At 32.8% G+C, this 14,432-nt stretch overlaps 1 protein-coding gene across 6 annotated transcripts in view; it reads left to right on the top strand.

The window, feature by feature from the left end:
• The window catches only part of LOC106055045 (probable E3 ubiquitin-protein ligase HERC4), a 43,612-nt gene extending 30,499 nt beyond the window's left edge, over positions 1-13,113 (top strand). For 5 of the 6 annotated variants that reach the window (XM_056020422.1, XM_056020424.1, XM_056020423.1 and 2 more), the window contains 16 exons: positions 262-311; positions 1,254-1,313; positions 1,448-1,507; positions 1,682-1,825; positions 2,262-2,351; positions 3,385-3,558; positions 3,773-3,820; positions 4,398-4,493; positions 4,608-4,726; positions 5,586-5,633; positions 7,075-7,141; positions 7,238-7,320; positions 9,593-9,776; positions 11,149-11,251; positions 11,372-11,424; positions 11,584-13,113. In XM_056020422.1, coding sequence (XP_055876397.1) covers positions 262-311; positions 1,254-1,313; positions 1,448-1,507; positions 1,682-1,825; positions 2,262-2,351; positions 3,385-3,558; positions 3,773-3,820; positions 4,398-4,493; positions 4,608-4,726; positions 5,586-5,633; positions 7,075-7,141; positions 7,238-7,320; positions 9,593-9,776; positions 11,149-11,251; positions 11,372-11,424; positions 11,584-11,739 — 1,535 coding nt within the window. In that variant the 3' untranslated portion in view covers positions 11,740-13,113. The remainder of the gene's footprint in view (positions 1-261; positions 312-1,253; positions 1,314-1,447; positions 1,508-1,681; positions 1,826-2,261; positions 2,352-3,384; positions 3,559-3,772; positions 3,821-4,397; positions 4,494-4,607; positions 4,727-5,585; positions 5,634-7,074; positions 7,142-7,237; positions 7,321-9,592; positions 9,777-11,148; positions 11,252-11,371; positions 11,425-11,583) is intronic. The other variant, XM_056020428.1, reaches the window with a different exon arrangement.
• The last annotated feature ends 1,319 nt before the right edge of the window (positions 13,114-14,432 follow it).

The following is a 14,432-nucleotide window of genomic DNA, read 5'->3' as shown; positions in this document are numbered from 1 at the left end:
TAAGTTTTTTTTAATTAGAAAATATTTATAAAAAATTTTATTGAAAATTGTTGAAAATATGTTGTTTTTTTATTAAAAAAATATTTATAAAGATAAACACAGCCTTATACTTTACACCTGGCTGTTGTAATTATTTCATCCACTTTATTTTATTTTTTTTTTTTTTAAATTTTCAAAATCTGAGATTAAATGAAATAATTAATCTATGAAATTGTTATTGCATTCAATTAAATCATTAGGTTTTATACATTTAATTTACAGATTCATGGTGGCAGATTAACCAACCGTCTTTCTTTAATAGATTAATTGTGGTAGGTTGTTTTTTCATTGACTAACCTTCTCAGGTGTAACTATTGTATAACACTCAATTATTAAAATTCTGTCCTGCTTCATTAGATTAATTGGGGTAGTTGTTTTTTTTTTATTATTATTTGACCTTCTCAAGTATATTCTTTAATATTCAATCACTAAACATCTTGTGCTGGGTTTTAAAAAAGATAGTAATATGGCTTGTGCTGGGTTTAAAAAAAGATAGTAATATGTCTTGTGCTGGGTTTTAAAAACAAAAGTTAGGTGCCCAATGGCAGACCACGAATATGATGGCTTGATAATGTAAAGTCAGATCTACAACAGCTAAGAGTTCAGGCATGGAAAATAAAATCACAGGATAGATCTGAATGGAAAGATGTTTTGAAGTAGGCCAGATCCCTCCATGGGTTGTAGTGCCACTGGGATGGATGGGTTTTAATAAAAAGTGTTTTTTTTTCATAGACAAACTTTCTCAAGTATAACTATATTTAAATCATCATTTAAATGTATTTTAGACTATGCTTTAGATACATTATATGTCTATTTGGAAAGTTATGAAAAGTGATACTGTCATGCCTTCATGTTTTAAAGGTCCACATAGAAGATAGTGGTCACACATTTAACTTTGTGATCCTTTGGTTTTCAAGGGTATTATGAAGCCTTTAAAATTACCATCTGCTTAAATTATTTCCCCTGCCAGTTTAAAGAAGGCTGCAATAACTCAAGAATGTCCTCAAATGTCATTTTAAAAAAATGTACTAAATTGAAGCATGCTTCTTTCTGCTTAAGAGACTAATATATTACCATTTTTACTAGTGTACATTTATTTTATTTGTAATTTACATAAATAGTCTTCTCAGTCTTTGTTGACCATTTTGAGAACATTGGATAAACCACGGCTTATTAAAAAGTGAAATGTTAACTCAAACACGTTTTCTTTTCAGATTTACAAAAGTTGTATAGAATTTTTATTACAGTTACCTGACACCACAAATCATTTGGAAGTAAGTAGTTTATGACATTAAACAGAGTTCCAGTCATCAATATTATGTTCTTAACAAATAATTTGGCTTTTTTTTTAACTTTCAAATTTTTTATATTTTAATATTTTTTCCTCCATTTAATTTTTTTTTTTCAGGTTAGCAAAAGGCAGGAAGGGCTTTTTATATCAATGGAAATGTTAAGAAAACTAAATGAAGTAAGCAATTTGTTTTAAAGTGCTCTAAATAAAATATCTTTCTTAGCAAATGTATGCATAGTAAAGCAAAAGCTTAAGCTATGTTTGGTATTGTAACTGGCTGTCTATTATTACTGTACACATTTAATGTATGTTTGGTATTGTAACTGGCTAATATTACTGTACACATTTCAGGTGAATGAAGCTCACAATCAGATCATCCCATATCACAAATTTTATGTCCCTGAATTAAAAGATAGAGTGAATATACGAGATGACTACATCAGCTGGGTACAGAGAACCAATCGCCTAAGCCAGGTGGGCGGTGTGACCATACAGGTGTGCACTCTAATACACAACTTGATCTTGAGCTCACCCAGTGTCCCAACCATTGAGCTGCCACCCTCTTACTTTATTGACCTACACTCGGAAGAAATAAAAACTGGTTTAAGTTCTCAACGAAAGCAGCTTAACTAATGGTTGGGACTTACTGATTTAGTTAATCCATATTTAATTTCTTAAAATCATTTTCATAGCTTGAATTGAGTTTTGTTATCATTTCCTTTTCGTCTTAGTAGATAACTAAAATACATGTATTTTTTAAACTTGTCAATTTTTTCCAGAACAAAATGAAAACAACTAAAAAAAAAATAGTCAAATAGTTATCTATTAATATCTCAAAATAATACTATAACTTCTAAAGCATTAATGGCTTTACCTTAACTTTGAAATATAATCAAATATTGTGTTTGTTTTATCTGGTTAATGTTTTCAGACAGGGTTGTATTTCTGCAATTATCCATTTTTGTTTGATGGTGCTGCTAAAAGTGTATTACTTCAAACTGATGCTGCTCTACAAATGCAGGTAATTAATTAAATGGGAATGCTATTTCGTATTATACATATATTTAATAAATTAAAGAAGCTCTACTATACTGTTACGAATCTTACTATCCAGGCTCTCTGCAAACTGCACCATACACCACCAACTTAAAGAACTTGACAAGTCAGGGCTCCAAAATAACGTAAAGGTTTAATGTCCATAAATAACAGCCAATACTGTACAATTGGCAGCACGTAGAACAGTACAAATAGCTCTGCGATAACAAATATCTCTCCGATAACACCGTTCCGCCGTATCAAGCACTGGCCTCTCCGTCTCGTTCCGGGCTTGCACTGGGTTCAACAGTTCGGGACTGACTTCACACACTTGGGCTCGTTGTGTCGGACTCGATCACAGACCAAGATCAAGACGCCGTTCGTCTCAACTGTACTTGACAGTACTCCGCACTGAACCGTCGTAATGCTCCGTACAGAACCACACAGTTGAACTGTGCTGTAGTCGACCGTGTTCTGAACTCCTGTCGTGAACCCGCTTTCTGAACCTTGCTGTATTGAGCCCCTTTTCTCGACTGTCTTGACTGCGACACCTCCGCTCTTATATAGGGTCCCTACTGGCCTTCTCGAACCGGACAGAACGCCCCTCGACGTTTCTAGGTGGTCAGATGACTATAACTCTCGTGACGCTCCTGAGCTCTGTTCACGTCGGCGATCCTTCCCGAACTGTCTTGTTGACCCTCGACTCGGCTGACAGTCGTAACTCGTCACGCTTGACCGCTCGTCTAGCGCTGGCCTGGGGCGATTTGCGTCGGCTGACTACACATACACACCACTACCCCTCTCTGTGCCACCACCAGGTTTATAACAATACTATCACAAAATTTTTCTATTGAGAGCAACATTTAATCAAATCAGTTATGATTACCCATAAAAAGTATGTTAGTTGGCTAAGCTGATTTTTTTCTAGAAGCAATATAACTGATTTAGAAGTGTATAATGTTTCCATTAAAGTTGTCACTAGTTGTTTTTTTTAAGTACATATTTTTTTACCTTTTCAGAATGCCATTGAGAGTGCTCATAGAATCAACTTAATTAGTTGTTTTACACCTATGCAAATATTTGACCCTGTGAACCCATGTCTTATACTTAAAGTGAGTCGGAACACAATAGTTCAAGACACACTAAATGAGCTGCATTCCAAACATAGTGCAGATCTGAAGAAACCTCTGAAGGTAGGGTCTTATTTTAATTATATAACTTTACTTATTACATTGACTTTATTGAGGTCACAGTCACTAGGTGGAAGTGGATCTGTTGTTGTTGCTTTTTGTCTCAAATTTAAACTGTGTTTTAGTATTTTCATCACACTGTTACTCATTTGTTTGTCTGCTGTTGTATCTTATAATCTTGTTCTGTTTTGTATATAATTTTTACTTTGTGTTACAGGTCATTTTTCTAGGAGAGGAAGCTGTGGATGAAGGAGGCGTGAGAAAAGTAATTCATTGAACATTTTCAACAACTTTGGAACAATAAAATAGAAACATTTGATGGATGATTTTGTAACTCTTAGGACTTGTAGAGTGATAGGGACACAGATTGTAATATTTTTTATCTTCACACTGCTTGTCACAATCCTCTGCTCTTCTGATTTGAGTCTGCAAAGCCATATTTTTTTATTCGTCTTTTCCCCTTTCTTATAATACTTTGCCTTGTAGAATTGTCTTTGAATTGCCATTAGAAAATAACCTTTAAAACTTTGACAATCCTTGCTTTATACTTCATCAATGATCATTTACATTTATGACTTTTCTGTTTAACATCAGTGCAAACTTTTCTCCAACTGTAGCTCTAAAAGTTTCTGTGACCTTCTTTAGATTTTCAAAATTAAATAAATCTAGTAGTTACTTTTTTCTTGACCCAAAATCTGAATGTTTTTATGCAGACACTATCTAACTTATATCTAAATATCTACTGTAAATACAAAAGCAAAATATGTTTAATATTTTTAAAACTTAGTATGTTGTGAACTTTGAACTTGTTGCCTAGATAAGTCTACTTTATTTCTCTTCAGGAATTTTTTATGTTACTTTTACGTGAAGTATTGGATCCTAAGTATGGGATGTTCAAACTTCATGAGGAATCGAATCTTCAGTGGTTTAATCCTTCGGTAAATAGTTGTATTCTATTTTATTATTTTTTGTTTTGAAATAAACTTTGAAAAAGTTAACATTGAGAGGATAAGAAAATGAAATGAATGTATTTCTTGTGTTTACATCCACAGACATTTGAAGATCCTAATATGTTTCACATGATTGGAATTTTATGCGGACTAGCTATCTATAATTTTACTATCATCAATCTTCAGTTTCCATTAGCATTATATAAAAAGTTATTAAAAAAGTGAGTTTGGTTTTCTTAATTACATTCTTATTAATACATAAATAACATTTGATAACAAACATCATTAGATAAGATGCAAGGGGATATAGTTAGCCTGTAAATGAGGAACTAGCGATAACATGATGCAGTATTAAATAGACATTTTTAGATACTTTTTAAAGGGGTCATAACTTTTTTTTTGTTTTTTGAAGTTAGAACTTTTCTATTTCCATTATGGTCATAGTGAGTTGTTGTTTTTTGTTTTGAAGTTAGAACTTCTCTATTTCCATTATGGTCGTAGTGAGTTGTGTTTTTTTGTTTTGAAGTTAGAACTTCTCTATTTCCATTATGGTCGTAGTGAGTTGTGTTTTTTTGTTTTGAAGTTAGAACTTCTCTATTTCCATTATGGTCGTAGTGAGAATTTTTTTTTTCTCCTACAAACTCATCATTTGGATAAAAAACAAAAATTAAAAGAATCAAACCTTCTTCTCACCTGCTTTCATATTTGAAGTTTGAATTTCACCATTTCCCATTATTGTCCTTTGGACCAAAAATGGCACAGACTAATTAGCAACATTCTGACTCCTTAGACTAGATTCTTTTAAATCATATGCTAATCAATATTCTTTCTGCTCATTAATTATTTTTTTTTTGTTGTTAATTTTGACAAATATTTATTTAACACATTATATGAAATTGAACTTTAGTGTTACCCATATGAGAGATTTGACAACAAATGGATTTTATTTGATTTATATACTGTATACTGTTTGTCAGGGATGTCAAGCATTTAATGCAGGGTTTTGAAGCTAATAAAATTAGTTTTAAACAAAGCACCCTAACAAATGTTAATTGTTATAACTTGTACAAATCATTTCAGGCCAGTGACAGTAGATGATGTCAAAGAGTTAGATCCAGGTGTAGGAAAGTAAGAATTTTGTTTATGTAGTAATCCTAAAATAATGATTTTCTAACTAACACATATTATAAAAACAAGGCATCAAGGAATAATTTTTTTATTCATGAATAAATGACAAAGTCTGTGAAATTTCTCACAAGTGTTGTTATAAGTTACTCATTGAAGGTTGAGTGTAAACTTATAACCCAGGGAAATAATGAAGTACTCCTCTCTTGAACCAAGGATCTATATCTCAAATCCTTGTAGTCTGAAACTTTTTAACTAGATAATTTTAGTCTATCCTGAGTTGACAGAGCTTTTTGCAATGTATGTGTTGAGGTCAAGGAAAGTTGGTTGGTTGTTTTAAAGGTACAATTGGTCACAAAATTGCTATGTCTTATTGGAAAATTTGATAACATAAATAACAACTTACTGTTTTATGGAAGTTATAAATCAGTTATTATTTATTGAGCTAAACTTTATTGGCATTCTAAGTTTAATCAACCAAACTTTGCCTTTTTTTTTTTCTTTAAATGTTTGAGATTTAGTTTTCCATATTACACAAATTAAGTGTATAATGTTTCCTAGCATAGCCTATTTCCTACCTTGGTTCAATCTTACAAATATTATACTTGGATGTAACTGTTCCTATTCTAAAAAAAAAACAACAACTTATGTCTCCAACTGCATTCAATTTTTCTTGATCATTTTGAATGTGTTTACAATTGCTTTATGGAGTTTGATATGAAAAAGTTCATCAATTATATATTACATTCTTGTTTGCCTGTAAAATAATTCAAATACATAGGGTGAAAAAGCAGTTTATTATAAAGTGAGCCTACATACTCTGTAGTTATTTGCTTACATTTCATACTTATTGTGTATGCTGGTCTATAGGGATGAAATCAATTTCGCTTGTGACTATTGATTAGAAATGGATATATATAGATAAATAATAATTATGGCAATGTCTTTGATTCCGAAGATTAAGGATGAGTGCATGGCTATGCAAACGCAGTTACGACCTGCATATTTTTTCACATCTGATGCAGATAAAGCTGTTGTCTGCTGGGGTCGCGGCCTTCGTGAGAGCTCTCCAATAGTTTCTTTCAGAGCCCATCTGCTGCCAGCTACTTTCCTGTATGTCAGTGAGGGCAAATTGATGCCTGAGTTGATCTTTATAGTGCCTACAGGGGGCACCTCTGTTATGCTGTCCTAAATAAATAGATATATATGTGTGTTATAAATAAATAAATATATATATATATATATATGCCAGTACTATTCGTCAATGAATAGAGACAAAGGGACAAAAATCTTGTATATTAGAATATATGTATTACATAGAATGGCTGTGCTGTTTAGTTCTATGTCTTCACCTGTTATTAAGTCATCTGTTTATCTATGATCTAGTATTATCTATGATCTAGTATGGAATATATTTGGGCATGAGTATTTTTTTGTATTTCAGAGGCCTACAAGATCTACTTGATTATGATGGAGATGATTTTGAGGCTGTATTTAATTTATCTTTTGAGGTATTTGTTTGAATAATCAGCCCAATTTTACAAGTAACTAAATATTTGAAAACATTTTTGTACAATTACATTTAAAAAATTGATACTATCTTTCAGATTATGCAAGAACAGTTTGGTGAAATCAAGTCAGTAGAATTATGTACAGATGGTAAAAACAAGCTTGTCAATCAGACAAACAAGTAAGTTCAAAAAGTTTACTTTCATATAGTTTATCATTTATTTCTAAAATACCAGTAGAAATCCTCAGAAATGTTTTTCTTTTATATTGGTTTACTAAAATTTTACCTGTTTATTCCTTATATCATATACACGGTACTTAAACTACTTAAACACTTTTCGTGTATGTTCAATTACTCAATAGAAATGACAACATTGGTCAATTTTCCCTTATTGATTTTTTATCATGCAAATTCTTTCTTTTTTTTTTTTAAACACTGAATAGCTTTGATAGTGATAGTGATTGTAAAGCTATTTGTTGAAATGAACACAGCTGTGAAAGACAACCTTTATAATATTTCTTTTTCTTTTATTGCAAAGTAAACATGGTGAAAATATAAATTTAATAAAAACAGATAGTTGCTTTTTTGTAATCTGAAACACCAAATAACTTAATTAATGCTCCTACATTTATGTCTGTGTGGACTAAATTACTATTAGTGTGAGAGAGAATTTCAAAAGATCTAGAACTGCATCTCAACTGAGGAGCCAAAGAATTGTCAGTATATGTACATGTAACATCCAAATGACAGGGCAAACAAACAAAAAATAAGCCTGTATATGTACCAGCTATAGATAAGAACATTTTCTTAAGTCTTAATCTCAAACTGATGAACCAATGATATGTGATTGTGTATGTGTGTTGGATGATTTTGTGTTATAATGAATTGGTTAAAGAAAAGCCAAAGTACATTATCAAAACTGTCAAAAGAGAGTCCCTTCTGACTTTTCCATGGCAGGATGATAGCAAAGGTCTTTTTTAAGGGCTTCTAGAATTCACATGCTGAATTGTCTGTAGTTGGGGTGGGGGCATGTTCTACTGCAGGCCCCAATCAAATAGAAGAATGTATATGTTGATTTATTTTGCTGGAACACCTTTATTTGTTCATCATTCACTGAGACAGCCCACATTATAACTGTCTGCTCACTTCTGATTCTAGTAACCCTTTGCCTTGTTTTATTATGTAATAGTATTGTTAAATCCTGATCCCTTACATACACACTTTTTTCCAACTAGTTGTATGTGATGATCATGCTTCACTCCATTGAAATAGATGATTAAGGTTTCTGATTTTAAGCCAAACCTTACTTACTGTTCCCTTTAATGGAAAGGCATGCATAATACATAGCTTTAGCCTGTGAATTTTTGTGAGCATTAAGAGTGAAATACTTTGTACCGTGTCACTCCCTCGAGTAATAAGATAGGGTCACCCCTTTCCACAATTTAGTCCTCACCCCATATATAAACACTTATTTTTTTAACCCATTAGTTGTAGCTGATAGCTCACTGCCTTCAAGTATGTTTATTTTGAGCAGAACATTGTTTTCCCTGTTCCCCACAACACATTTATTGCCTATTTTTACCTGCCCTTGAGTGCAATAATTAGTGGTAAGTGATTGAGGGAGTTGGGCTTTGACTTGTATATATCAAATTTTAGACATGTTTTCAGCTTTATTTTTACATAAAAATAACTCTTTTTATTAGTACTAGACAATTTTAATTTGATGGATTAAACTTCAAACTTTTAGATATGTTTTGACTATAACCATCTTCAATGAAGTCCAGTAGGGCGTCGGCGCCGAAGGCGCCATTATCCCGTTGATGGTTAGAAAGGCTTTTATCCAACCACCAGGCCTGGACATGGGGCTCTTCACCCCTGTCCTGTCTGAGGGCACCCAACGGTAAACGGCCATATTGGTTGACTGACTGGTAAAACCGGGCCGTGCCGTGTACACAGCGCGCCGTCCCCGGTCCTGGCCCACTCGCTATAAGTGGCCGAGAACAGCGCTAACTGCGGGGAGCTTGTCTCATATTCCTATACTGTAACCGCCACTGTTCCGTGCAGGGACCGCCACTCCAGCTAACGGGACACTGATGACGGCCCTCTTGTGGAACGGCGTGGCGGACTTTTTGGACTGGGTTCCGGGCGTTCTTTCCATCCCAACCTCGAGTGAGAGAAAAAAAACAAAAGCTCACCCAAGGAAGCCCGGCCGGGCCTGGTTTGCTACTCGTACTTAGCCTATCTAGTATCCACCCACTAGACGTATCCACCGGAGGGCCACGCTGAGGCGACGGGTAGCGAATTCCTCCGGGACTATAACCATCAGATTATTCACCCTGCTACATTGTTTTTTGTTGTTTTTTTTTAAGTTTTTTTAAGATTCATTATTATTTCGCATTTGTACTAGATAGTTATACAAGCAAAACTCATAAGTTTTTTCCTGTCTGTACAGGCATGAGTACATCAACCTATATGTTGACTATTTGTTGAATAAGTCAGTAGAAGTTCAGTTCAAAGCTTTTAGTGAAGGATTTCATAGTGTGTGTGGTGGCAATGTCTTGGATTTATTTCACCCTCAAGAACTCCAGGCCATGGTAGTTGGGAATGAAGATTATGACTTCACTGAATTTGAAAAGGTAATTTTTAGCGGCCCCCGAAAGGGGGAAAAGATGCTATTAGTTTTGTGTGGTCTGTTCGTCTGTCCCGTTTAGATCTCAGAAACTGGAAGAGAAAATGAAAATCGGACATCATTTTAGATCATTCAAACTTCTGATGCAACTGATACTTTTTTCTTTTCTGAAAGTGAACCATCTAATTTTTTAAATTATATATGCAAGCAGGTTTTTCAAAAAATTACACCACTTCAGGGGAGGTAACTTTTTTTTAAAATGTCACGCCAGTCATGGACTTCTTCATTAATAAATCAAGCTTCATTCATAGATTCGCACATTGGTACAAAACATTTGCATCTAAGGTCACAATGGTAAAAGTGTCAATGTATCATTATAAAATATATTTTCCATTTATTAACTAACTCATTGAATAGAATACTAATTCAAATGTTATTTTTTAAAAAGAATTTTGATACGAACTTCTTTTTAGTAATAAGTTTCAAAAATAACGAACCACTTTTATATTGCACAGTTTTGACATATCCTCATCATATGGCCTACACTTGACAGTGACAGTCTAAATAAGACTAAATAGAGCCCAGAACTACATAATTATGCTAGTCTAGATATAGTAGTAGTAGATTCTTTATCAAGATTCTATGTTTAGTTTTAGATCTAGATCTATAGTAATCTAGATCTAGATATAGACTTAGATCTAACTCTAGATCTAGTCAATCTAGACTCTAGACTTAGAGGCTAAGATCTACTTCTATATCTATGGCAATCTAGGCTTAGATCTAGTTCTAAACCTAGACTTAGATCTTGTATCTAGATTTAGATCTAAAAACTAGGTCTAGATCTAGCTAGATCTATGTCTAGTTTGTATGAGTATGACAAATGACAATGGAGATATTAATTTTATTTGCAAGGGGAAGTCTTATTGTCATTTGTACACAATTGTAGCTTAAAGTAGGTCAAGAATTTATTTTTTTTCGTGTTGCCAATTTATCTAATTTTGTTAGAATAAATCTTTTTTAGTTTCTCTTTATTACAATGTAACATGTTATTAATTTTGAATGTATGGATAAGGTTAATAAGTGTACGCTAAATGAATATATGGAGATGCTGTGGCAGAGGGGTAAAGCACTTGGAAATGGAAGTTCCGTGTTCGAATCCTGGTGAAGACTCTAGGTGGACCACTTCAGGGGCCAATTTTGAGTTTGTCTCTGTAACCGTGTTTTTTTTTTTTAATATTCTTGTGTTACTTTGATCTCTATTCTAGATTGATGGTTTCTATCTCTGCTAGTCATGCTCACAGATTCTAAAAATAGTTTTCTTCTTGTTATTCATGGTCAGGGACCAAAAGATTTATACATTTTTGTTTTAACTTTTCCAGAATACAGATTACAAAAATGATTATCATAAATATCATCCAACCATCAAAATGTTTTGGGAAGTTTTTCATGAGATGAGCTTAGAAGACAAAAAAAAATTTTTGTGTAAGTTTATAATTTTTCTTTACTAACTACATTTCTATAAACTATTTTTATCTATAAGATACTTTTATGTGTTTTCATATTTGTTTATTCACAAGTGATAATTTTCTTGTCGAATTTCAGTGTTTTTAACAGGCAGTGATCGTATTCCAGTATTTGGCATGAAAAATGTCAAGGTAAGCCTACACACTTTACTGACTGACATTGAAATTAGAACTGCTGAATGGAGATCTACCCATGTCTTTAGGTTCTGTTCAATGAATTTTAACATGAACATTTCAGTCTACCATCTCACAGTCATTTGGTATTATAGTTATTATTTTTTTTGTCAACAGATGACCATTCAGCCTGCAGGTGGCGGAGAGAAATTTTTGCCAGTAGCTCATACCTGTTTCAATCTGTTAGATCTACCACGCTACACTGTCAAGTCCACTTTGAGAGAAAAGCTTCTTTTGGCCATCCAACAGACAGAAGGTTTTGGTTTAGTGTAATTGTAATTACAGTTGATATGACTTCCTGAACTAAGAAATGAAAGGAATGTTTCTTTCTGTGCTAAAGACATAACTTGTACTCCCCATGTAATATTGCTAGATGATAATATTTTAAGAACTGTATTTCAATCATTTACTTATCAGCCCAGGTTTTGGTTTCTTCCATCCTGAACCTGAACCTAATAGTCCCATTAAACATGTGCTGGACTAAATCCATGGCTTTATTTCACATTCACTTGTTTAATTGTTTGTATTCTTTTTAGTTTCACTTTTTGTTTTCTACACTGGTTTCATTTTTTGTGTGGCTTTTAAAACAAAAATAGAAGATAGGTTTTTTTTTTAACTTCAATATTTAGTAGGAAAAATAAAAGCTTACAATTTGTTGTATCCAGGTGATTCTCTTCTAGAAATAATATTGTGCTCTTATTTATTAAAAACGAAAGAATCAGATTTCAAACATATCTAAAATGGGTAGCTCAGAATCCTGTTTTTGGATTGTTTTCACAACTTGTAAACACTGCAGATTAATAACAACTTTCAAAACCTTCACCAATGTTTAGAAATGTTCAGTTTCTATGTTTGGCTTCATCTGTTATGAAGATAAGATCTGATGATATTCAAAGGCCACAGAAAGGAATGAATTTTACTTCAGATCTTTTAAAAAAATAAATGTGCTTACTGATGCTGACAATATTTAGACATGCTTCTTTGTCTTGACAATGTCAAAAGCAAATGTTCTCTAATTAGACAAAAAGATGAGATCAAGAAATTTTATTTTAGATCATTTATTTTCTTTCCCACTTATTGATAAATAGAAATGAAAAACAGTAGTTGTTTTATACATTGGACTCACCTTTTCAAGTCTTTTCATGTTTTTCTTGTGTGTTTTATTTGTAATTGAAACATTCAGCCATGTTTTCTAAGAGCCAACTGGAATATAGATTTACCATTAGGTTTGTTTGGATGGTCATCACAAAATAGTATAGGATTTGTGTGTCTGCAGCTCAAGGGAAATATCATTTCCCTATTTGTATAATGCAATAAGTATTAATTATGTAGGGCCTTGTAGATCTCTTATTGATTTTTCTTTTACATTTATTTTTAAAGCTTAGATTTATTTTTTTTTATTAACCAACTGGCAATTATTTGTCGTTTCTTATTTGAAGCAATAGATCCACCTATTTCCCCTTGTGAAATATTTGAAGGATGTTTTAATACAAGTTATACAGATGTATACAAAGATATATATATATAAAGTGGATTTCTTTAGACATGCTTTTATTCTAACATTCATATAGACTGATGTTTTATTATGATGATTTCTTTGTGCTATGGTATTATATTGTGTTTTGAAAATATATCAGGACAAACTAATGTCTTGTCTTATTTATTTTTCTTGTCCAAGTATTTATTCAGAAAGAGGAATCTGCTTGATTCAAAATAACAGAAAACAGTGAGTGACTTTGTTGAAGTGTGTTTCTATAGTTATTCAATGGAAATAAAGGATCAATGTACATATCCTATAGACTTACTTTACTTGTCAGTGAACTCTTCAAACGCGAGGGTACTTATTTTACAATTGCTCCTGAGATTCTTAAATAATCATTAACATATTGGCTAGAGTACAGCATGTCTCTGCGACAGCTTTCTTGAGCAGTGCTTTAGTTGATGTCCTGTAGTAATAATATTTTCCTTTCTACTGTAAGAGATTATACTTTCCTTTCGAAGAATTTTGACTTTTCTGTTTATTAGGATGGCTGCCCGGGCGTGCAGTTTGCGTGCTGGACTATTGTTTGGATTTATGGAAGGTACAGCATTCAAACCCTGCTCCCATCCCCCGTTGTCCTGCAGGAGGTTTAGACTAGGGAGTAAATTATCTTCAACTCTGAAGGAACACATGTACATTTTACAGACATTTTTTTTATTAATTAGAAAATAAGCGTATTGCAAGTGTCAGTGATTATGGTGCATACTATTTGGAGGTGCGCAGTTGACCAACTTTTTCAATAGGAACCCCATCCTGGCTGTCTTTACATAATCTAACCTACTTGATGTGATGCACACAAAAAGAAATACTAAGAATTACTAGCACTGTGTTGAAGGCTAGACTACTGGCTTGTTACTGGTACATACAGAACACACAAAATGTTCCTTTTTAGTTGAATTAGCAGGAACTTAGCATAACTTTTTTTTAAATAGACTAAGAAGAATCAGAATATTGACTTGTAAGTTCAAATTATCTGTACAAACCATATATTCATTATATGGTTATCTATGTTAGTGTTGGTGTGGTTGTTATTTTAAAAAATATAAACAATCACAGGTTATTTAAAGATCTTAATGAATTCATGCATATGAACCTGGACCTTAAAGAGGAAAATTTTGAATTTTTTTTTTTTAGTTCATCAAACTACCTATTATTTTAGCTAATTGAAAGTTTAAAGCATATCGCTTCTATCTTATTGTATTTGAAAGTATAGGTGAAATGTATTATACTGTTACAAATCTCACTATCCAGGCTCTCTGCAAACTGCACCATACACCACCAACTTAAAGAACTTGACAACTCAGGGCTCCAAAGTAACGTAACACTTTAATAGTTGAATAAATCTGAGCCAATACTGTACAATTGGCAAAACGTACACTGTACAAATATCTCTCCGATAACACCGTACCGCCGTATCAACTCTTGC

Source organism: Biomphalaria glabrata, chromosome 2, assembly GCF_947242115.1.
Source record: "Biomphalaria glabrata chromosome 2, xgBioGlab47.1, whole genome shotgun sequence".
NCBI classification, from domain to species: Eukaryota; Metazoa; Mollusca; class Gastropoda; family Planorbidae; genus Biomphalaria; species Biomphalaria glabrata.
This window is presented reverse-complemented; position numbering and strand designations above follow the sequence as displayed.